The 25218-nt window shown below is 37.9% G+C and overlaps 1 protein-coding gene across 11 annotated transcripts in view; it reads left to right on the plus strand.

Annotated features, from left to right (window-relative positions):
• Positions 1 to 16399, plus strand: part of CDC42SE2 (CDC42 small effector 2) — a 202785-nt gene extending 186386 nt beyond the window's left edge. For 10 of the 11 annotated variants that reach the window (XM_060143515.1, XM_060143518.1, XM_060143521.1 and 7 more), the window contains 2 exons: positions 14920 to 15036; positions 15626 to 16399. In XM_060143515.1, the coding sequence (XP_059999498.1) occupies positions 14920 to 15018 (99 nt within the window). In that variant the 3' untranslated portion in view covers positions 15019 to 15036; positions 15626 to 16399. The remainder of the gene's footprint in view (positions 1 to 14919; positions 15037 to 15625) is intronic. The other variant, XM_060143526.1, reaches the window with a different exon arrangement.
• Positions 16400 to 25218: the final 8819 nt, after the last annotated feature.

The raw sequence follows: 25218 nt of genomic DNA on the forward strand, positions 1-25218 counted from the left end.
CACATGCCGTGCATCATGGCCAGGAAAAAAGAGAAAATACCCGAGCATTTATATATCTCACAGTCTACTAGAAAGTAGCCCTGTAATGTGGTTAGGAAAGGTTATCATCTTTAATCATTTTACAGATAAGAAGTCTGATATGCACAGAGGATAGATAGTTCACCCAGAGTTAAAATATTAATAAAGAAGTTTGGATTACAGTCCAAGTCTTTGGATTCTTTTGTTGTTGTTGGAACATAGTTGATTTACAATGTGGTGTTAGTTTCAGGTGTACAGCAAAATGAATCAGTTATATATATACATATATCCACTCTTAGCTTCTGTTCCCGTATTGGCCATTACAGAGTATTGAGTAGAGTTCTCTGTGCTATGCAGTAGGTCCTTATTAGTTATCTATTTTATATATACTAGTGTATATGTCGAGCCCAGTCTCCCAATTTATCCCTCCCAAGATCCCATCCTCCCTGGTAATCATAAGATTGTTTTCTACATCTGTGACTCTTTCTGTTTTGTAAATAATTTGGGATGACATTTAGGTTGCTTCCATGTCTTGGCTATTGTAAATAGTGCTACTATGAACATAGGGATGCATGTATCCTTTTGTAAATATTATAGTTTTCTTCAGATGTATGCCCAGGAGTGGGATTGCTGGATATGGTAGTTCTGTTTTTATTTTAAGGAACCTCATACTGTTCTCCATAGTGGTTGTACCATTTACATTCGACCAACAGTGCAGGAGGGTATCTTTTTCCCACACCCTGTCCAGCATTTACTGTTTGTAGAATGATGATGGCCATTCTGACCAGTGTGAGGTGATACCTCATTGTAATTTTGATTTGCTTTTCTCTGATAATTAGTGATGTTGAGCATCTTTCTTTTGCTTTTTGGCCATCGGTATGTCTTCTTTGGAGAAATGTCTATTTAGATCTTTTGCCCATTTTTTTTTAAATTCAAACAAAGTCACAAAAATTATCATCCTCATCAGTTCACTCAGTCCCATGTAATTAATTTTTTTTGTCATCTTGATCTTTTGTTAGCACTTTGACGAATTCATCAGTTTTCCATTAGAGTTCTGAAAATGCTTATTCAGTTCAGCAGTATAGTCAGTTACCAGAAACCTGTACTTGTCAGAGTCTTTTCCATGAATTCCTTGAAGATGAAACCGTTTTATCAGGAACACTTTTGCAAAAGCATCACAGCACACCCAGAACTGTCTGTAAATGACAAAAGACTTAAAAATGACCACGGTTAAAGATTTGATGAAAGTTCATAATAATGCAATTGACAAGGAAATTTAGTTATTTCTGAGAAGATATACATTTTAAAGTAATAACTAGAATTATGACTTACAACATTAAACCAGACCGTATAAAATTTTTAGAAGTTTCCTGTAATGTCTGAAACATTTATATTAACATATTTCCATACAAATAACCCAAAGAAAGTTCAGTATTAGTTGTTTTTTTATACTGCAGGTTCTTATTAGTCATCAATTTTATACACATCAGTGTATACATGTCAATCCCAGTCGCCCAATTCAGCACACCACCATCTGCACCCCACCGCAGTTTTCCCCCTTGGTGTCTGTACCATTTTTCTAGGTTCCACATACATGCATTAATATATGATACTTGATTTTCTCTTTCTGACTTACTTCACATTGTATGACAGTCTCTAGATCCATCCATGTCTCAACAAATTTCATTCCTTTTTATGGCTGAGTAATATTCCATTGTATATATGTACCACAACTTCGTTATCCATTCGTCTGTTAGTGGGCATTTAGGTTGCTTCCATGACCTGGCTATTGTAAATAGTGCTGCATTGAACACTGGGGTGCATGTGTCTTTTTGAATTATGGTTTTCTCTGGGTATATGCCCAGTAGTGGGATTGCTGGATCATATGGTAATTCTGTTTGTAGTTTTTTAAGGAACCTCCATACTGTTCTCTATAGTGGCTGTATCAATTTACATTCCCACCAACAGTGCAAGACGGTTCCCTTTTCTCCACATCCTCTCCAGCATTTGTTGTTTCTAGATTTTCTGATGATGCCCATTCTAACTGGTGTGAGGTGATACCTCATTGTACTTTTGACTTGCATTTCTCTAATAATTAGGTTGAGCAGCTTTTCATGTGCTTCTTGGCCATCTGTATGTTTTCTTTGGAAAAATGTCTATTTAGGTCTTCTGCCCATTTTTGGATTGGGTTGTTTGTTTCTTTCATATTGACCTGGATGGGCTGTTTATATATGTTGAAGATTAATCCTTTGTCCGTTGATTCCTTTGCAAATATTTTCTCCCATTCTGAGGGTTGTCTTTTCGTCTTGTTTATGGTTTCCTTTGCTGTACAAAAGCTTTGAAGTTTCATTAGTTCCCATTTGTTTATTTTTGTTTTTATTTCCATTACTCTAGGAGGTGGATCAAAAAAGATCTTGCTGTGATTTATGTCAAAGAGTGTTCTTCCTATGTTTTCCTCCAAGAGTTTTATAGTGTCCGGTCTTACATTTAGGTCCCTAATCCATTTTGAGTTTATTTTTCTGTATGGTGGTAGGGAGTGTTCTAATTTCATTCTTTTATATGTAGCTGTCCACTTTTCCCAGCACCACTTATTGAAGAGACTGTCTTTTCTCTGTTGTACATCCTTGCCTCCTTTGTCCTAGATTAGTTGACCATAGGTGCGTGAGTTTATCTCTGGGCTTTCTATCTTGTTCCATTGATCTATGTTTCTCTTTTTGTGCCAGTACCATATTGTCTTGATTACTGTAGCTCTGTAGTATAGTCTGAAGTCAGGGAGTCTGATTCCTCCAGCTCCGTTTTTTTCCCTCAAGACTGCTTTGGCTATTCGGGGTCTTTTGTGTCTCCATACAGATTTTAAGATGATTGGTTCTAGTTCCATAAAAAATGCCATTGGTGGGCTTCCCTGGTGGCACAGTGGTTGAGAGTCCGCCTGCCGATGCAGGGGACACCGGTTCGTGCCCCAGTCCGGGAAGATCCCACATGCTGCGGAGCGGCTGGGCCCGTGAGCCATGGCCGCTGAGCCTGCGCGTCCGGCGCCTGTGCTCCGCAATGGGAGAGGCCCCAACAGTGAGAGGCCCGCGTACCACAAAAAAAAAAACACAAACAAAACCAAAAAATGCCATTGGTAATTTGATAGGGATTTCATTGAATCTGTAGATTGCTTTGGGTAGTATAGTCATTTTCCCAATATTGATTCTTCCAATCCAAGAGCATGGTATATCTTTCCATCTGTTGGTATCATCATTAATCCTTTTCATCAGTGTCTTATAGTTTTCTGCATACAGGTCTTTTGTTTCCCTAGGTAGGTTTATTCCTAGGTATTTTATTCTTTTTGTTGCAGTGGTAAATGGGAGTGTTTCCATAATTTGTCTTTCAGATTTTTCATCATTAGTGTATAGGAATGCAAGAGATTTCTCTGCATTAATTTTGTATCCTGTAACTTTACCAAATTCATAAATTAGCTCTAGTAGTTTTCTGGTGGCATTTTTAGGATTCTCTATGTATAGTCTCGTGTCATGTGCAAACATTGACAGTTTTACTTCTTCTTTTCCAATTTGTATTCTTTTAATTTCTTTTTCTTCTCTAATTGCCATGGCTAGGACTTCCAAAACTATGTTGAATAATAGTGGTGAGAGTGGACATCCTTGTCTCATTCCTGATCTTAGAGGAAATTCTTTCAGTTTTTCACCATTGAGAATGATGTTTGCTGTGGGTTTGTCATATATGGCCTTTATTATGTTGAGGTAGCTTCCCTCTATGCCCACTTTCTGAGAGTTTTTATCATAAATGGGTGTTGAATTTTGTCAAAAGCTTTTTTCTGCATCTATTGAGATGATCATATGGTTTTTACTCTTCAGTTTGTTGATATGGTGTATGACATTGATTGATTTGTGTATATTGAAGAATCCTTGCATCTCTGGAATAAATCCCACTTTATCATGGTGTATGATCCTTTTAATGTGTTGTTGGATTCTGTTTGCTAGTATTTTGTTGAGGATTTTTGCATCTATTTTCATCGGTGATATTGGTCTGTCATTTCCTTTTTTGTAGTGTCTTTGTCTGGTTTTGGTATCAGGGTGATGGTGGCCTCATAGAATGAGGTTGAGAGTGTTCCTTCCTCTGCAATTTTTTGGAAGAGTTTGAGAAGGATAGGTGTTAGCTCTTCTCTACATGTTTGATAGAATTCACCTGTGAAGCCATCTGGTCCTGGACTTTTGTTTGCTGGAAGATTTTTAATCACAGTTTCAATTTCATTACTTGTGATTGGTCTGTTCATATTTTCTGTTTCTTCCTGGTTCAGTCTTGGAAGGTTATACCTTTCTAAGAATTGTCCATTTCTTCCAGGTTGTCCATTTTATTGGCATAGAGTTGCTTGTAGTAGTCTCTTAGGATGCTTTGTATTTCTGTGGTGTCTTTTGTAGCTTCTGTTGATTTGAGTCCTCTCCCTTTTTCTTGATGAGTCTGGCTAATGGTTTATCAATTTTGTTGATCTTCTCAAAGAATCAGTTTTTAGTTTTATTGATCTTTGCTATTGTTTTCTTTGTTTCTATTTCATTTATTTCTGCTCGTATCTCTGATTTCTTTCCTTCTGCTAACTTTGGGTTTTGTTTGTTCTTCTTTCTCTAGTTCCTTTAGGTGTAAGGTTAGATTGTTTATTTGAGATTTTTCTTGTTTCTTGAGGTAGGCTTGTATAGCTGTAAACTTCCCTCTTAGAATTCCTTTTGCTGCATCCCATATGTTTTGGATCATCGTGCTTTCATTGTTATTTGTCTCTAGGTATTTTTTGATTTCCTCTTTGATTTCTTCAGTGATCTCTTGGTTATTTAGTAACATATTGTTTAGCCTCCATGTGTTTGTGTTTTTTACGGTTTTTTCCCTGTAAATCATTTCTAATCTCATAGCACTGTTGTCAGAAAAGGTGCTTGATATGATTTCAGTTTTCTTAAATTTACTGAGGCTTGATTTGTGATCCAATATGTGATCTATCCTGGAGAATGTTCCATGTGCTCTTGAGAAGAAAGTGTAAACTGCTGTTTTTGGATGGAATGTCCTTTAGATATCAATGAAATCTATCTGGTCTATTGTGTCATTTAAAGCTTCTGTTTCCTTATTTATTTTCATTTTGGATGATCTGTCCATTGGTGTAAGTGAGGTGTTAAAGTCCCCTACTATTATTGTGTTACTGTCGATTTTTTTTTTTAATAGCTCTTAGCAGTTGCCTTATGTATTGAGGTGCTCCTGTGTTGGATGTGTATATATTTATAACTGTTATATCTTCTTCTTGGATTGATCCCTTGATCATTTTGTAGTGTCCTTCCTTGTCTCTTGTAACATTCTTTATTTTAAAGTCTATTTTATCTGATATGAGTATAGCTACTCCAGCTTTCTTTTGATTTCCATTTGCATGGAATATCTTTTTCCATCCCCTCACTTTCAGTCTGTATGTGTCCCTAGGTCTGAAGTGGGTCTCTTGTAGATATCATATAGATGGGTCTTGTTTTTGTATCCATTCAGGAAGCCTGTGTCTTTTGGTTGGAGCATTTAATCCGTTCACGTTTAAGGTAATTATTGATATGTATGTTTCTGTGACCATTTTCTTAACTGTTATGGGTTTGTTTTTGTAGATCCTTTTCTTCTCTTGTGTTGCCCAGTTAGAGAAGTTCCTTTAGCATTTGTTGTAGAGCTGGTTTGGTGGTGCTGAATTCTCTTAGCTTTTGCTTGTCTGTAGAGCTTTTGATTTTTGCATCGAATCTGATTGAGATCCTTGCAGGGTAGAGTAATTTTGGTTGTAGCTTCTTCCCTTTCATCACTTTAATTATATCATGCCACTCCCTTCTGGCTTGTAGAGTTTCTGCTGAGAAATCACTGGTTAACCTTATGGGAGTTCCCTTGTATGTTATTTGTCGTTTTTCCCTTGCTGCTTTCAATGATTTTTCTTTGTGTTTAATTTTTGCCAATTTGATTACTGTGTGTCTTGGCGTGTTTCTCCTTGGCTTTATCCTGTATGGGACTCGCTGCACTTCCTGAACTTGGGTGGCTGTTTCCTTTCCCATGTTAGGGAAGTTTTTGACTGTAATCTCTTCAGATATTTTCTCTGGTCCTTTCTCTGTCTCTTCTCCTTCTGGGACTCCTATAATGCGAATGTTGTTGAATTTAATATTATCCCCGAGATCTCTTAGGCCATCTTCATTTCTTTTCATTCTTTTTTCTTTATTCTGTTCCACAGCAATGAATTCCACCATTCTGTCTTCCAGGTCACTTATCCATTCTTCTGCCTTAGTTATTCTGCTATTGATTTCTTCTAGTGTAGTTTTCATTTCAGTTATTGTATTGTTCATCTCTGTTTGTTTCTTCTTTAATTCTTCTAGGTCTTTGTTAAACATTTCTTGCATCTTCTCCATCTTTGCCTCCATCGTTTTTCCAAGGTCCTGGATCATCTTTACTATCATTCTGAAATCTTTTTCTAGAAGGTTGCCTATCTCCACTTCATTTAGTTGTTTTTCTGGGGTTGTATCTTGTTCCTTCATCTGGTACATAGCCCTCTGCCTTTTTATCTTGTCTTTCTGTGCATGTGGTTTTTTGTTCCACAGGCTGCAGGATTGTAGTTCTTCTTGCTTCCTTGCCCATTTTTTGAATTGGTTTTTTGGTTTTTTGATATTCAGCTGTATGAGCCATTTGTATATCTTGTACATTAATCCCTTTTCGGTTGCTTCATTTGCAAATATTTTCTCTCATTGTGTGAGTTGTCTTTTTGTATTGCTTATGGTTTCTTTTGCTGTGCAGAAGCTTTTAAGTTTCATTAGGTCCCATTTGTTTATTTTTGTTTTAATTATCATTACTCTAGGAGGTAGATCCCAAAAGATATTGTTGCAATTTATGTCAGAGCGTGTTCTGCCTATGTTTTCTTCTAAGAGTTTTATAGTGTCTGGCCTTTCATTTAGGTCTTTGATCCATTTTGAGTTGAATTTCGTGTATGGTGTTAGAGAGTGTTCTAATTTATTTCTTTTACATGTAGCTCTCCGTTTTTCCCAGCACTGCTTATTGAAGAGACTGTCTTTTCTCCATTGTGTATTTTTTTTATTTTTTTTAATTTTTATTATTTATATTTATTTTTTATTATTTTTTTCTCCAAAATTCCAGTTTTTTTAAATATCTTTATTGGGATATAATTGTTTTAGAATGGTGTGTTAGTTTCTGTGAATCAGTTATACATATACATATGTTCCCGTATCTTTTCCCTCTTGCATCTCCCTCCCTCCCATCCTCCCTATCCCACCCCTCCAGGCGGTCACAAAGCACCGAGCTGATCTCCCTGTGCTATGCGGCTGCTTCCCAGTAGCTATCTACCTTATGTTTGGTAGTGTATATATGTCCATGCCTCTCTCTCGCTCTTTCACAGCTCACCCTTCCCCCTCCCCATATCCTCTAGGCCATTCTCTAGTAGGTCTGTGTCTTTATTCCTGTCTTACCCCTAGGTTCTTCATGACATTTTTTTTTTCTTAAATTCCATATATATGTGTTAGCATACGGTATTTGTCTTTCTCTTTCTGACTTACTTCACTCTGTATGACAGACTCTAGGTCTATCCACCTCATTACAAATAGCTCAATTTCGTTTCTTTTTATGGCTGAGTAATATTCCATTGTATATATGTGCCACATCTTCTTTATGCATTCATCTGATGATGGACACTTAGGTTGTTTCCATATCCTGGCTATTGTAAATAGTGCTTCAGTGAACATTGTGGTACATGTCTCTTTTTGAATTATGGTTTTCTCAGGGTATATGCCCAGTAGTGGGATTCCTGGGTCATATGGTAGTTCTATTTTTAGTTTTTTTAAGGAAACTCCGTACTGTTTTCCATAGTGGTTGTATCAATTTACATTCCCACCAACAGTGCAGGAGGGTTCCCTTTTCACCATCATTCCTTCTTTCTTTTTTCATAATTGCCATTCTGACTGGTGTGAGGTGATACCTCATTGTAGTTTTTATGTGCATTTCTCTAATAATTAGTGATGTTGAGCATCTTTTCATGCTCCTCTTTGGCCATCTGTATGTCTTCCTTGGTGAAATGTCTTTTTAGGTCTTCCACCAATTATTTAACTGGATTGTTTTTTTGATATTGAACTCTATGAGCTGTTTGTATACTTTGGAAATTAATCCTTTGTTGTTTCATTTGCAAATATTTTCTCCCATTCTGAGGGTTGGCTTTTCGTCTTGATTATCGTTTCCTTTGCTGTGCAAAAGCTTTTAAGTTTAATTAACTCCCATTTGTTTGTTTTGGTTTTTATTTCTGTTAATTCTAGGAGGTGGGTCAAAAAAGATCTTGCTGTGGTTTATATCAAAGAGTGTTTTTGCTATGTTTCCTCTAAGAGTTTTATAGTGTCTGGTCTAACATTTAGGTCTTTAATTCATTTGGAGTTTATTTTTGTGTATGGTGTTAGGGAGTGTTCTAATTTCATTCTTTTCCATGTAGCTGTCCAGTTTTCGCAGCACCACTTATTGAAGAGGCTCTCCTTTCTCCCTTGTATTTCTTGCCTCTGTTGTCGTAAATTAAGTGACCATATGTGCTTGGGTTTATTTCTGGGCATTCTGTCCTGTACCATTGATCTGTACTGGCTTTTGTGCCAGTACCATACTGTCTTGATTACTGTAGCTTTCTTGCCTCCTTTGTTATAGATTAGGTGACCATAGATTTGTGAGTTTATTTCTGGGCTTTCTATCCTGTTCCACTGATCTCTATTTCTGTTTCTGTGCCTTTACCATACTAGTTTGATTACTGTTACTTTGTAGTTAGTCTCAAGTCAGGGAGCCTGATTTCTCCAGCTCCATTTTTCTTTCTCAGGATTGCTTTGATTACTTGGAGTCTTCTGTGTCTTTAATAATTTTTTGTTCTAGTTCTCTGAAAAATGTCATTGGTAATTTGATAGGAATTGTGTAGAATCTGTAGATTGCCTTGGGTAGTATGGTCATTTTCACAATATTGATTCTTCCAATCCAGGCACATGGTATCTCTCCATCCGTTTGTATCACCTTTACTTTCTTTCATCAGTGTCTTATAGTTTTCTGCATACAGGTCTTTTGTCTCCCTAGGTAGGTTTATTCCTAGATATTTTATTCTTTTTGTTCCAATGGTAAATGGGAGTGTTTCCTTAATTTCTTTTCCAGATTTTTTTTATCATTAGTGTATAGGAATGCAAGATATTTCTGTGAATTAATTTGGTACCCTGCTACTTTACCAAATTCATTGATTATAGTTTTCTGGTGGCATCTTTAGGATTCTCTATGTATAGTATCATGTCATCTGCAAACAGTGACAGTTTTACTTCTTCTTTTCCAGTTTGTATTCCTTTTATTTCTTTTTCTTCTCTGATTGCTGGGTCTAGGACTTCCAAAAGTGTTTTGAATGAAAGTGGTGACAGTGGACATCCTTGTCCCTGATCTTAGAGGGAACGCTTTCAGATTTTCACCGTTGAGAATGATGTTAGCTGTGGGTGTGTCATATATGGCCTCTATTATGTTGAGGTAGGTTCCCTCTATTCCCACTTGCTGAAGAGCTTTTATCATAAATCGGTGTTGAATTTTCTCAGAAGCTTTTTGTGTATCTATTGAGATGATCACTTGGTTTTCATTCAGTTTATTACTGTGGTGTATGTAGCACACTGATTGATTTGAAGATATTGAAGAATTCTTGCATCCCTGGGATAAGTCCCACTTGATCATAATGTACGATCCTTTTAATATATTGTTGGATTCGGTTTGCTAGTACTTTGAGTATTTTTGTGTCTCCGTTCATTGGTGATACTGGCCTGTAATCTTCTTTTTTGTGTGTGGTGTCTGTCTAGTTTCAGTATCAGGGTAGTGTTGGCCTCATAGAATGAGCTTGAGAGTGTTCTTTTCTCCGTAATCTTTTGGAAGAGTTTCAGGAGGGTAGGTGTTAACTCTTCTCTAAATGTTTGATAGCATTTGCCTGTGAAGCCATCTGGTCCTGGACTTTTGCTTGTTGGAATTTTTTTAATCACTGTTTCGATTGCAGTACTTGTTGTTCCACATTTTTTTTTTTTTTTTTTTTGCGGTATGCGGGCCTCTCACTGTTGTGGCCTCTCCCCTTGCGGAGCACAGGCTCTGGACGTGCAGGCTCAGTGGCCATGGTTCACAGGCCTAGCCGCTCTGTGGCACGTGGGATCTTCCCGGACTGGGGCACTAACACGTGTCCCCTGCATCGGCAGGCGGATTCTCAACCCCTGTGCCACCAGGGAAGCCCTATAATTTCACTACTTGTGATTGGTCTGTTCATATTTTCTTTTTCTTCCTGGTTCAGTCTTGGAAGATTGTATCTTTGTAAGAGTTTGTCCATTTCTTCTAGCTTGTCCATTTTATTGGCATATAGTTGTTTGTAGTCAACTTATGGTCCTTCGTATTTCTGTGGTGTCTGTTGTAACGCTCCTTTTTCATTTCTAATTTTATTGATTTGAGTCCTCTCCCTTTTTTCTTGGTGGGTCTGGCTAAAGGTTTATTACTTTTGTTTATCTTTCCAAGAACCAGCTTTTAGTTTTATTGATCTTTGCTATTGTTTTGTCTGTCTGTTTCATTTATTTCTCCTCTGATCTTTATGATTTCTTTCCTTCTACTAACCTTGGGTTTTGTTTGTTGTTCTTTCTCTAGTTGTTTTAGGTGTAAAGTTAGGTTGTTTATTTGAGATTTTTCTTGCTTCCTGAGGTACGATTGTAGTTCTATAAACTTTCCTCTTGGAACTGCTTTTGCTGCACCCCCAAAACTTTGGACCATTGTGTTTTCATTGTCATTTGTCTCGAGGCATTTTTTCATTTCTTCTTTGAGTTTTTCAATGATCCATTGGTTGTTTAGTACCATTGTTTAGCCTCCATGTGTTTTTTTGTTTTTTTTTTTTACATTTTTTTCCCTGTAGTTTCTAATCCCATAGCGCTGTGGTCAGAAATGATGCTTGGTATGATTTCAGTTTTCTGAAATTTACCAAGGCTTGATTTGTGACTCAAGATGTGATCTATCCTGGAGAATGCTCTGTGTGCCTTTGAGAAGAAACTATATCTGCTGTTTTTGGATGGAATGTCCTGTAAATATCAATGAAATCTATCTGGCCTATTCTGTCATTTAAAGCTTTTGTTTCCTTATTAATTTTCTGTCTAGATGATCTGTCCATTGGCGTAAGTGAGGTGTTAAAGTTCCCCACTGTTGTTGTGCTACTGTCGATTTCTTCTTTTATAGCTGTTAGCATTTTCCTTATGTATTGAGGTGCTCCTGTGTTGGGTGTATATATATTTGTAATCATTATATCTTCTTGGATTGATCCCTTTACCATTATGTAATGTCCTCCTTTGTCTTGTAACAGTCTTTATTTTTATTTTAAAGTTTATTTTGTCTGATATGAGTATTGGTACTGCAGTTTTCTTTTGATTTCCATTTGTATGGAATACCTTTTTCCATCCTCTCACTTTTAGTCTGCATGTGTCCCTTGATCTGAAGTGTGTCTCTTGTAGACAGCATATATATAGGTCCTGTTTTTGTTTCAGCCAGTCTATGTCTTTTGGTTGGAGCATTTAATCCATTAACATTAAGGTAATTATTGATATGTACGTACTTGCTATTTTTTTAATTGTTTTGGATTTGTTTCTTAAGGTCATGTTTCTTCCCTTCCTCTTTTATTCTCTTGTGATTTAATGTCTACTTTTTTCTCTTTCTCTCTTTTGTCTTTTTTTTTGGGGGGGGGCATGCTGAGTGACATGCAGGATCTTAGTTCCCAGATCAGGGATTGAATTTGTGGCCCCTGCAATGGAAGTGCAGAGTCTTAACCACTGGTCCACCAGGGAAGTCCCTTGATGTCTTATCTTTAGTGATGTGTTTGGATTGCTTTTTTCTTTTTTGTGTGTGTAGCTATTCTAGATTTTTGGTTTGTGGTTCCCATGAGGTTTTGCTATAGTAGTCTGTGTATGTACAAGATTGTTTTAAATGGTTGATATCTTTATTTCAAATGCATTTCCAATATCCTGCATCTGTATTCTCATGATTGCTGGTTTTGATATTCTGTTTGTGTGTGGAAGATTTCCTACCTTTACTTTATGTTTGCTTCTGCCAGTGAACTTCCCCATTCGTACTTTCTTGAGTCTAGTTGTGGTCTCTTCTTTTCCACCTAGAGATGTTCCTTTCAGATTTGTTGTAATGCTGGTTTGGTGGTACTAAATTCTCTTATCTTTTGCTTGTGTGTAAAGCCTTTTTATTTTCTGGCTGTGTTGGGTCTTCGTTGCCACGTGCTGGCTTTCTCTAGTTGCGGCAAGCAGGGGCTACTCTTGGATGCAGTGTGGGCTTCTCGTTGCAGTGGCTTCTCTTGTTGTGGAGCACAGGCTCTAGGCATGTGGGCTTCAGTAGCTGTGGCACACAGGCTTAGTTGCTCCGCGGCATGTGGGATCGAACCCCTGCATTGGCAGGCAGATTCTTAACAACTGTGCCACCAGGGAGGCCCCTGTAAAGCTTTTGATTTCTCCATCAAATCTAAATGAGAGCCTTGCTGCGTAGAGTATTCTTGGTTGTAGGTTTTTCCCTTTAATCACTTTAAATATATTGTGCCACTTCCTTCTGGCCTGCAGAGTTAATACTGAAAAATCACCTGATAATCTTATGGGGTTTCCCTTGTATGTTATTTGTTGCTTTTCCCTTGGTGCTTTTAATATTTTTTTCTTTGTCTTTAATTTTTATCAGTTCGATTAATATGCATGTTGGTGCATTCCTACTTGGGGTCATGTTTTATGGGACTCTGCGCTTCCTGGACTTGAGTGTTTCCTTTCTCATGTTAGGGAAGTTTTTGGCTATAATCTCTTCAGATATTATTATCTTGGGCCCTTTCTCTCTTCTTGCACCCTTAAAATGCAAATGTTGGTATGTTTTAATGTTTCCCAGAGGTCTCGGAGACTGTCCTCATTTCTTTTCATTCTTTTTTCTTTGTTCTGTGGCAGTGATTTCCAACATTGTCTTCCAGCTCACTTACTTTTCTCCCTCAGTCATTCTGCTGTTGATTCCTTCTAGCGTATTTTTCATTGCAGTTATTGTTCATCTTTATTTGTTCATTACATCCTCTAGCTCTTTGTTAAACATTTCTTGTAGCTTCTCAATCTGTGCCTCCATTCTTTTCCCACGATTTTGTATCATCTTTACTATCATTACTCTAAATTCTTTTTCAGGTAGGTTGCCTATCTCCTCTTCATTTAGTTGTTCTTGTGGGTTTTTATCTTGTTGTTTCGTCTGAAACATATTTCTCTGCCATCTCATTTTGTCTCACCTTCTTTGTGGACTCCTTTATGCAGGCTGGAGTATCATAGCTCCTCTTCTGGTGTGTGCCCTCTGGTGGGTGAGAGTGGTCCTCAGGCTTCTGGAGGTTTCCTGGTGGGAGGGACTGGTGCCTTCTTGCTGGTGGGTGGAGCTGGGTCTTATCCCTCTGGTGGGCAGTGCTATGTCAAGGGGTGTGTTTATAGGTGGTTGTGAGCTCAGTATGACTTTAGGCACCCTGTCTGCTGACGGGTGGATCTGTGTTTCTCTCTTGCTGGTTGTTTGGCAATTGCTTGCTTTTAACTGCACCAGTTTTATGTCCTATTCCAAGGAAACTTCATTGGTACATATAAAATTATGTTTTTTTATTTTTATTTTTAGAAGGTTGGTTAATGAAGTCCTGGAGGGTATATGGCACTCCTGGGGCCACTCAGCAAGGTTGCAGGTAGAGAAAATGAGTGCACAGGCCTGGAGTTCTGCCTTTATCAGGGTTGAGGATAGGATGCCTAGGGTTTCACAGGTTCACTGTCTACTGCTTCTTCCTGGTGTTGTTGTGAGGGTTACATGATGTCATATTTTGAAGCCATCCTTGTAAACCTGAGACCAGCCTGTTCCCTGAGGGCTGTTAAGGGGATGTTGTTTGCAGGCTCAGGCAGAGGATGAGTCAAAGTTCAGGGGCTCTAACCACGTGATAAAAGCTGGAGAGAATGATGATTCCACCCTGGGCTCATATGTCTCCTGGGGTGTGGCCTCTGGCTAAACTTGCTTTGAATATTCCAAGTCTTTGGATTCTTATACTCCTTTTCACTTTATCAGACTATACTAAGACTGTATTAAGTATGTAAATTTTACCACATGGACTTTTAAAAAATTTATTCATTTATGTATTTTTGGCTGCATTGGGTCTTCGTTGCTGCACACGGGCTTTCTCTAGTTGTGGCGAGCGGGGGCTACTTTTCATTGCAGTGCGCAGGCTTCTCATCGCGGTGGCTTCTCTTGTTGCAGAGCATGGGCTCTAGTCGCGTGGGCTCCAGTAATTGCGGCACACAGGCTCAGTAGTTGTGGCTCACGGGCTTTGTTGCTCCGTGACATGTGGGATCTTCCTGTACCAGGGCTCGAACCTGTGTCCCCTGCACTGGCAGGCGGATTCTTAACCACTGTGCCACCAGGGAAGTCCCACATGGACTTTTAAAGTTTACCTCTGGTTTAGTTTCATTCATATTTATTTTTGAATCTGATTCTAATCCAGGTAATTGAGGTGATCATATATGTGAGGTGTTTGTAAATTAAGGTGTTTGAGGGACAAAGTTGAGTTCATCTGTATCTTTTTAACTGCTTTTGAAATGTGCCTTGTGAATTACAAAACTTTGTTTTTGTAATTGCCAAGTGGAGAAAGTTGCAGGAGTGGGGGGATGGGTGAAGAGGGAGTTGTGGCAAAAAAAATGCTTCAGTCACTAGCTTCAGCATTTTGCCTTTAATGAGAATAAGTTTAAGTGTATAAAAGGTACCCTTTTGGGAAAAGCAGCCCAGCTAAAATATTAGGCAAGAATTGCTTACTTGCAGTGGCCCTAGTTTCTGACTGGTTCTGTTCTTGTCTTGTTGCAGGTTAGCTCCATTCAGAACCAGATGCAGTCCAAGGGAGGCTACGGGGGTGGCATGGCTGCCAACGTGCAGATGCAGCTCGTGGACATGAAGGCAGGATAGCCCTGGACCCCTCCTCCAGTGAGTACCTCAGAGCACAGGCTGGAAGTTCAGATCATACATGGCCACTAACTAACAGCTGATGACATAAACAGCCTTAGTTCAATCTTGGGGTTAAAAAATAAATATCTTGTACTTATTTTTTAAAAACTGTGAACTTCCTAGAAAAGGTAAAAATACTTTAGTTGGCCAAGTGATGACCTTAGGCAGTTACTGCATTTTGAATATTAGTTTCAGGTGGTTGTTTTCCTTATGAGAAACTTTAAATGCTTTAAGACATCTTGTTTGGGGGGAGGCTTTGAGATTCTAGTGACAAGATGTCTCTTATGTGTCCTTTAAACATGAGTGAAGTTAATGAGTATTAATACTGCATGAAATCCCGTGTGTAGTGAAGTAATTTTATATTTAATACCATTATGGATAAATCTTTCATTATAAAGTTTTCAAATTAAAAAGACAACTATTAAGAGGCATGAACCCCTAAAGGGTAAAAATCATTTGGATTATGCTTTGGTTTTATAGGTCACTGTGAATTTCTATGTTTTGTTTCCACTGTTGTTTAATTTTTTTTATTGTGATTACTTTTCTTTCCTTTTCAATTGCAAAAAAGTGTGATGGCGTCTTGTTCACCCTGTTGTGATTACTCCAGTGACACGTTACTATTCTGCTCTGAAGAAACTATTGTCAGAAGAATCCTGCATTTCCTTCAGCTGGCATGCATGCCTTTGGACTCACGGACAGAGTTCTTTGGATTGTGGCTTAATGATTGATTTTTATGAATATGGATCTGATTTTAGCATGATCTTTTTTGTGAATGCTAGCACTGTTTTGCATTTTTTCCCGCATTTTTAACAATTTCTCTTTCCACCTCCATCCCCTCTGCCTTATGATTTTATTGGTAAGCAAAGAACTGCTATTTTAATTTGTCACCATTTATGTATATTTTGGAAGATATGAGATCCATAAGCACAATGATCACTTCTATTCATTTGAAACTTCAGCAGAGTAGTATCTGCATGCTTTATGAAGTTGCCTGTATGGGAGCCCATGGGATGCCAGAAATGAACATTTCCTTGCTGCCACGGGCTGATGATACTGCTGCTATGAGAGAAAGGTTAGCTGTGGCACCAAGTCACATCAGTTTCACAAAAAAAAAAAGCAATTTGTAGCTTATTTTAGAAGTATGACTTTTATTTAGAGTTATAATAAAAGCTTGCATTCATAAGGCATTCATTCTGTTGTAAATGTTCAATATATTTATTTGAGAGCAAGGGCCTGGGATTGTAAACAGGTATGGTGAGATGTATCTGTGTGTGTGTGGGGTAATACCCTCATTGGGTCTGACTCTGAGCATTGTGGTCTTAGCAGCTGTTCATTTCTTTGTGTGCTCTAATATTATGGTATCCAGTTGCTTCCAGTAGCAGTTTGTTGAGCTTTTGGCCTGTATTCCTAACTAACTGTGGATTTCAGTCATTGGCTTCTCCATCTTCCACATATTTTGGGACAATGGAAGTTGCCAGGAGCAACAGTTGACCTGGCTGTGTTGTTGCCTGTGAAAACAACCTGCATGGTGACTTATTAAGGTATTGGTGAGAAACCTTTGGCTCAGGTTCCAAAATACGTTTATTCTTCACAAATTGTATTTCTGTAAATGCTTCTCCTTCCCCGTAAGGGTGTAGTGCTAAGCCAATTAGTGGTTTGTTTTTTTCATGAAAATGTTTAAATTATGTCCAGTTCAGCCCTATGTAACAGTTGCATTTGGTAGGAGTAACAGTTCATGTAGGAAATGGTGCTTAATTGAAAACTGACTTAGAAAGCTATAAGGAATTAGGTAATTGTATAAAGGAAGAGATTATTTCTCTTCACCTTAGTCACAGGTTCTTGTGAAACAGGTAACTAACTAAATATTGGGTTTATATAGGCAAAACATGGAAGCATTTCTTCCCCCAGTTCTTTTGTATTTAATTTACCCAGTAGAGCAGGCACTAGAATACTCAGTCCTTATAGTTCTTCAATTTTGAGTCTTCATTGGTGTCAATCCCAGAGACTCTGTCAAGGAAAAACATATATGCTTAGATGCTTAGCAGTCAAAATAGGCATTTTGCAGTTTAATAAATAACTTCTGAACTTGAATTCATCTTATGTCATTAGTTGTGTTGCTACTGCATTCTGGATTTTGCCTGAGTACCACTGTCATTCTGTTCAGCCAGACAGAGCACTGCAGTGGGAAAGCTCTTTAAGGCCTTGTCAGTGCTGGATGCTATGTAGTCTACTTCTATTCTGACTTTGACTTTAGTACAGATTTTATAACTACTAGAACAATACAGGGAGGCATGGTCCCTTTTCCCCAATTCATGATTTGATTCTTTTTCCCAATCACTCACTTTCCTGATTCTCCAAGGGCCAAATACTCTAGTGAGCACTGGAGCATGTCTCCATGGTAAGCCAAAGGCTGCACTCTTCAGCCTCTGTTTTGCAGCTGCCACTGACTTGACAGGCACAGGTAGCCACACTGTGTGCAAGAACACATGCCCAGAAAGGTGCCAGTAATTATAAGAAAATTACCAACCATTTTAAGATACTAACCTTGGACACAGAGTTTTTAGGGAGTTAGCAGGTCCCATCTGGATAAATGGGTTTGTTAATCTTGGGAGGTCATTTGCTCCGCATAACAATGTGTGAAAATTGAAGCTAACTAAATATGATTGACTGTTAATATTTTGCTGAAATACATGCTAACAACTGTTAACTAATGACATGCATTCTGTAAAAAAGAGGTGCTTTCCCATGATGTAGGCCTGAAGTGGTGCCAGTGAGCATAGGTTGGAAATGTGAACTGTGGTGACTGGATTCAGCATTTCCAATGCAGCATTATCAGTGGGCCTTTAAAGATACTTTGTGAGTATATATTAGCTTTCACTATTGTTATTAAATTATAGCAGTTCTATTATAGAGAGCAAGTTTGCCTTGATTTGATTTTGTTTAAAATGACTTCTGCTCAGCACCCAGGAGATAAAATTGACATATTTTTATAATATAAGCATACTTTTTTTGTACATTGTGTTCATTCTTGAATAAAGTAAGTTCAGTGTTGGCTTGTAGATAATAAAAAGAAAGTATTTGATTTTGTTTCAATAAATGTTTTTCAATCCTGGTTTGGTTAATTCTTTTCTTTCAAGGAGATATTTAATAAATATCACTGTTTTAGCCTTTCTTAGAGTTATGGCAACTATGTGTTTTGAAATTTTCTAAACTTGTAATAATAAATAGCATCTTATATAATTTAATAGAATTAACCTAAAAACTCCTACTTCCAAACAAACATTTAAAAAAGTAGGAAGAAACTAAAAATACAAATATCCCCCCATTTTTTTTAACAAAGGTATCCAACCCCCTCAGTTTTCAATTTTCCATGCTGAAGCAATTTGTCCTCCTCACACTGTATGTAGGCTTTAAATAAGTAAAAATAAAGTAAGAATTTATGTCCATCATCACAGAATGTATGGGCAGTTTGCTCCGTTCCCATCAGGGGCAGTTTTGTTCCCCAGGGAACATTTGAAAATGTCTGAAGATGTTATTTTCGGTGTCAGAAACTAAGGAAGGGGTGCTGAAACTAAGGAAGGGGTGCTGTTTGACACCCCTGGGAGGCCACTAAATAGCCCCCACAAGAGAGAGCTGTCACAGTGCTACAGCTGGGAAACAAACACTGATTTAGAACAAAGATCTATGTACTCACCAGATCTTGTTTGAGAATCTTTCTTTAATGCATTGGTCAGGTACTGAGAATAGGTTAGGTTTGGCTGTATCATGAGAATTGCCACACAGTATTCTAAAATAGAAAAATAAATGAGCAAAGTATCAGGAAACAATATCTCAAAAAGTTACAGTAACCTTTGTCCTCAGCTCATGGCCAAGGGCTCTAAAGGGAAATTGGGTTAAGATGAAAGTATGTGAAGAAACTCATGTTGTATATTAATTAGGAGCTCTATTTCGAGTATATGTTTTTAAAGGATATGCATAAAATGCACAAAAAAGTAGGACAAATCTATAAAAAAACTGTCAGAGACATAGACTGGAATTTGCTAAAATTGTGAAAATGCAAAAGTCTACAAAATTCATATATACCCTGTGCTTTTAAAAGATACTTTTAGCAGACTAGTAAGAAAGCAATTGAAATATTTACCTTCAGCTTACTACTGTCTTCCATCTAGACTGGTCCAATAAGAGAACTTAAACCATTAAATGACTCATGTTATTAATCTTTTAATATTTTAGCACCTAAACATTGAGTATTCAGGATGTTTCTGAGTTGAGGGTTTTGTTGTGGGGTTTTCTGTTGTTTTTTAAATGCGTTTAACAGATACAACCAACCTCTGGGCTCCTTTTGACCGTACCCTTACCTCTCAATTGCATCATCTTGATAGTGTTCTAGCTGATCTGCCTTTGTTGTCCAAAAGATACTTCCCAAGTGAGAAGATCCAAATGTTTGATCTGGGACTTCACAATTACTGTAAGAGTGGTGATTTTGGTACCAAAGAAAGGATGATTTTAGTCTCACTGAAAGATAAAAGCAAGAGAGTAAAAAACAGTGTCAATTCTAACCCAAAATTTTCTCCTCTAAATCCAAGCTTCAGAGTTGTTAACAACTAGAGCTTTTACTCCTCACTAAACCTCCTCAGTTCACCAGCTTTAGATAGGTGAATACACTGAACTCCTAGGCACTGGTTTTTACTTTTGTTTTTGCTCCTTTACAGCAGCAGAAAGTAAGATACTTCTTTCAAAATCTTCAGAGCTTGACCTAGTTAGTTACCTTTTTCTTTTTTAATTTATTTCTTTTTTTATTTTTGGCTGTGTTCGGTCTTCATTGCTGGGCACGGGCTTTCTCTAGTTGCAGTGCACAGGCCTCTTATCACAGTGGCTTCTCTTATTGCAGAGCATGGGCTTTAGGTGCACAGGCTTCAGTAGTTGTAGCACGCAGGCTCAGTAGTTGTAGCTCACGGGCCCTAGAGCACAGGCTCAGTAGTTGTGGCGCACAGGCTTAGCTGCTCTGCAGCATGTAGGATCTTCCTGGACCAGGGCTCAAACCTGTGTCCCCTGCATTGGCAGGTGGATTCTTAACCACTGAACCACTAAGGAAGCCCCTAGTTACCTTTTTCTTAATGTTCCTAATTGAAGCCGTGTAAACACATCCATCTTTGTGTGCCAGAAATCTCTGGCATTCCTGTACACTAATGATGAAAAATCTGAAAGTGAAATCAAGAAAACACTCCCATTTACCATTGCAACAAAAAGAATAAAATATCTAGGAATAAACCTACCTAAGGAGACAAAAGACCTGCAGAAAATTGTAAGACAATGATGAAAGAAATTAAAGATGATACAAATAGATGGAGAGATACACCATGTTCTTGGCTAGGAAGAATCAACACTGTGAAAATGACTCTACTCCCCAAGGCAATCTACAGATTCAATGCAATCCCTACCAAACTACCACTGGCATTTTTTACAGAACTAGAACAAAAAATTTCACAATTTGTATGGAAATGCAAAAGACCCCGAAGAGCCAAAGCAATCTTGAGAACGAAAAACGGAGCTGGAGGAATCAGGTTCCCTGACTTCAGACAATAGTACAAAGCTACAGTAATCAAGACAGTATGGTACTGGCACAAAAACAGAAATATAGATCAATGGCACAGGATAGAAAGCCCAGAGATAAACCCACGCACATATGGTCATCTTATCTTTGATAAAGGAGGCAAGAATATACAGTGGAGAAAAGACAGCCTCTTCAATAAGTGGTGCTGGGAAAACTGGACAGGTATATGTAAAAGTATGAAATTAGAACACTCCCTAACACCACACACAAAAATAAACTCAAAATGGATGTAAGGCCAGACACTATCAAACTCTTAGAGGAAAACATAGGCAGAACACTGACATAAATCCTAGAGAAATGGAAATAAACAAGTGGGACCTAATGAAACTTAAAAGCTTTTTGTACAGCAAAGGAAACCATAAACAAGACAAAAAGACAACCCTCAGAATGGGAGAAAATATTTGCAAATGAAGCAACTGACAAAGGATTAATCTCCAAAATTTACAAGCAGCTCATGCAGCTCAATATCAAAAAAACAAACAACCCAATCCAAAAATGGGCAGAAAACCTAAATAGACATTTCTCAAAAGAAGATATACAGATTGTCAACAAACACATGAAAGAATGCTCAACATCACTAATCATTAGAGAAATGCAAATCAAAACTACAGTGAGGTATATCACCTCACACCAGTGAGAATGGCCATCATCAAAAAATCTAGAAACAATAAATGCTGGAGAGGGTGTGGAGAAAAGGGAACACTCTTGCACTGCTGGTGGGAATGTAAATTGATACAGCCACTATGGAGAACAGTATGGAGGTTCCTTAAAAAACTAAAAATAGAACTACCATACAACCCAGCAATCCCACTACTGGGCATATACCCTGAGAAAACCATAATTCAAAGAGTCATGTACCAAAATGTTCATTGCAGCTCTATTTACAATAGCCAGGACATGGAAGCAACCTAAGTGTCCATCAACAGATGAATGGATAATGAAGATGTGGCACATATATACAATGGAATATTACTCAGCCATAAAAAGAAACGAAATTGAGTTATTTGGAGTGAGGTGGATGGACCTAGAGTCTGTCATACAGAGTGAAGTAAGTCAGAAAGAAAAACAAAATACCATATGCTAACACATATATGTGGAATCTAAGAAAGAAAAAAAGGTCATGAAGAATCTAGGGGCAAGACGGGAATAAGACACAGACCTACTAGAGAATGGACTTGAGGATATGGGGAGGGGGAAGGGTAAGCTGTGACAGAGTGAGAGAGTGGCATGGACATATATACACTACCAAATGTAAAATAGATAGCTGGTGGGAAGCAGCCGCATAGCACCGGGAGATCAGCTCTGTGCTTTGTGACCACCTAGAGGGGTGGGATAGGGAGGGTGGGAGGGAGACACAAGAGGGAAGAGATATGGGAACATATGTATAACTGATTCACTTTGTTATAAAGCAGAAACTAACACACCATTGTAAAGCAATTATACTCCAATAAAGATGTTAAAAAAAAAAATCTGTGTGCCTTTCAAATGTCTGAGCTGACTGAATCCTTTACCCTAGACCCTAGCTCTGTGCTTTGAGCTCCCCAGGGCCCATCCACCTTTGATGAGGTGCATGGACCACTTTTTTGGCTGCAGCATGTTCAGGCAGTGTCAGGAAATATTGTTTTTAAAGAAAACCAAAAACAACACCCACAATATTTTACTTTTCAGAAATAGTGAATAAAAGCTTAGTCTGTTAGGGATGTTATGACAAAATACCCCAGATTTGGGTGGCTTATAAACAACAAAGTTACTTCTCACAGTTCTGGAGGCTTAAATTCTGAGATCAGGGTGCCAGCAAGAGTCAGGTGAGGGCCCTCTGCCAGATGCAGACTTTTCATATCTTCACCTGGTGGGAGTGCTGGGGAGCTCTCTGGAGTCTCCTGTATCCAGCGCTAATCCCATTCTTTAGTTACACCCTTGTGACTGAAGCACTTCCCAAAGGCTGCACCTTGTAATACCGTCACCTTTGGGAGTTAGAATTTCAACATGAACTCCAGGGGGCACACTACCATTCAGAACATAGCACAAAAGGTACAGGGAGCGAGTGGCTGTAGACATCCTAAATTTGAGAGGAAAAAATGGGAATATAAACACAAGAGGATCAACAACTCAAAGTGGGATACATCCAAAGAGGCCCACACCAAGATTTAATCAAACCATCAAAAGTCAAAGACAATCTTAAAAGCACCAAGAGGAAAGCAATACAAAAATCCTCAACAAAATAATAGCAACCAGAATTCAACAGCACATTAAAAGATTATACATGATGACAAAAGGATTACACATGATGACCAAGTGGGATTTATCCCAGGAATGCAAGAATGGCTCAATATAATAAAGTCAATCAATGGTAATATACCACATTTGCAGAGTGACAGTGAATAAAAACCCATTTGATCATCTCAATGTGACAAAACTCAATACCCTTTTGCAATAAAAACACTGAACAACCTAGGAGTAGAAGGAAATAAACAAAATGAAGACCATATATGAAAAGCCCACAGATGATATTCATATTCAATGATGAACGACTGAAAGCTTTTCTTTTAAGATCAGGAACAAGACACAGATGTCTGCTTTCACCACTTTGACTGAACAAAATAACTGGAAGTCCTAGCCAGAGCAGTTAAACAAGAAAAATAATTAAAAGGCAGTTACCTTGCTTCACACACAACATGATCTGATATGTAGAAAGCCCTAAAAATTACAGCTCACACACACACCTGTTAGAACAAATAAATTAACAAAGTGGCAAGATACAAAATCAACACACAAAAATCAGTTGTTTTTGTACCCTAACAATGAACAATCCAAAAAAGGAAATTAAGAAAACGATTCCATTTACAATAGAATCAAGAAGAATAAAACACTTAGGAATAAATTTAACCAAGGAGGCAAAAGACTTCTGTGCTGAAAACTACAGAACATTAGTGAAAGAAATTAGACACAAATAAAAGACATCCTCTGATTATGGACTGAAAGACTTAATACTGGTAAGATGTCAGCAGTATCCAAAATGATCTACAGATTTAATGCACTCTCTCAAAATCCCAGTGGCATTTTTTTTCCAGAAATAGAAAAATCCATCCTAACATTCATATGGACTCTCAAGGGACCCTGAAGAGTCAAAATAATGTTGAAGAAACAAAAGTTGGAGGTACCACACTTGATTTTAAAACAATATAAATCTACAGTAATTAAAACAGTGTAGTACTGTCATAAAGAAACATATAGACCACTAAAATAGGAAGCCCAGAAATAAACTTTCCTATGTCTGGTCAAATGACTTTCAACAAGGATGCTAAGACCACTCAATGGATTAAAGCCAATCTTTTCAACAAACAGTGCTGGGAAAATTGGATATCGACATACAAAAGAATAAAGATGAACCATGTCATAGTATATTTAGGCTACTACAACAAAATACCACAGACTGGGTATCTTATAAACAACAGAAATTTATTTCTTATAATTCTGGAGGCTGGGAAGTCAAAGATCAAGGTGCCAGCATGGTTGCCTTCTGGTGAGGGCCCTACTTCCTAGCTCATAGCCAGTGCCACCTTGCTGTGTCCTCACATGGTGCAAGAGGCAAGGGATATCTCTGGAGCCTCTTTTATAAGAGCACCAATTCCATTCAGGGCAGAGCCTCCATGACTTAAGCACTTTCCAAAGGCCAACCTACTAACACCATCACATACGGCATTAGGATTTCAACATATCAGTTTTGGGGGGACACAGGCATTCAGACTAGCAGACCATTACCTTAAATGATATAGAAAAATTGGATCAAAGACATAAACATAAGACCTAAAACTATGAAACGGGAAAAAGCTTCATGACAGTGCATATGGCAATCATTTTATTTTGGATAAGACACCAAAAGCAGAGGCAACGAAAGGAAACAGAAAAACTGGACTCCTTCAAAATTAAAAACTTGTCTGCATCAAAAAAATACAATCAACAGAATAAAAAGGAAACCTATAGAATGGGAGAACATTATTTATGTATCCTATATCTGATAAAAGGTTATATACCAGCATATACAAAGAACTCCTACCACTCAATTACAGAGAAGAAACAGCTCAGTTAAAAAGTGGGCAAAGGACTTGAATAGACATTTCTCCAAAGAAGATAGACAAATGGCCAATAAGCACATAAAAAGATGCTTAACGTCACTAATCATGAGGGAAATGCAAATCAAAACCATGAGATAGCATCTCATAATAAGATGGCTTTGGTAAAAACAAAAACAAAAGAAACAAAATAATGTGTTAGGATATGGAGAAATTGGAACCCTGTGCATGTTGGTGGGAATGTAAAATGGTGCAAATGCCATGGAAAACAATGGAGGGTCCTCAAAAAATTGAAAATACTACCATATGATCTTACTTTTGGGTATATATCGAAAAGAATTGAGAGCAGAGTTTCAAAGAGATATTTGTACACATGATTACAGCAACATTATTCACAACAGCCAAGATGTAGAGGTAACTCAAGTGTTCATCGACAGCTGAATGGAAAAATAAAATGTGGTATATACTTAACAA

This window comes from Lagenorhynchus albirostris, chromosome 3, assembly GCF_949774975.1.
Source record: "Lagenorhynchus albirostris chromosome 3, mLagAlb1.1, whole genome shotgun sequence".
In the NCBI taxonomy this organism is placed as follows: Eukaryota; Metazoa; Chordata; class Mammalia; order Artiodactyla; family Delphinidae; genus Lagenorhynchus; species Lagenorhynchus albirostris.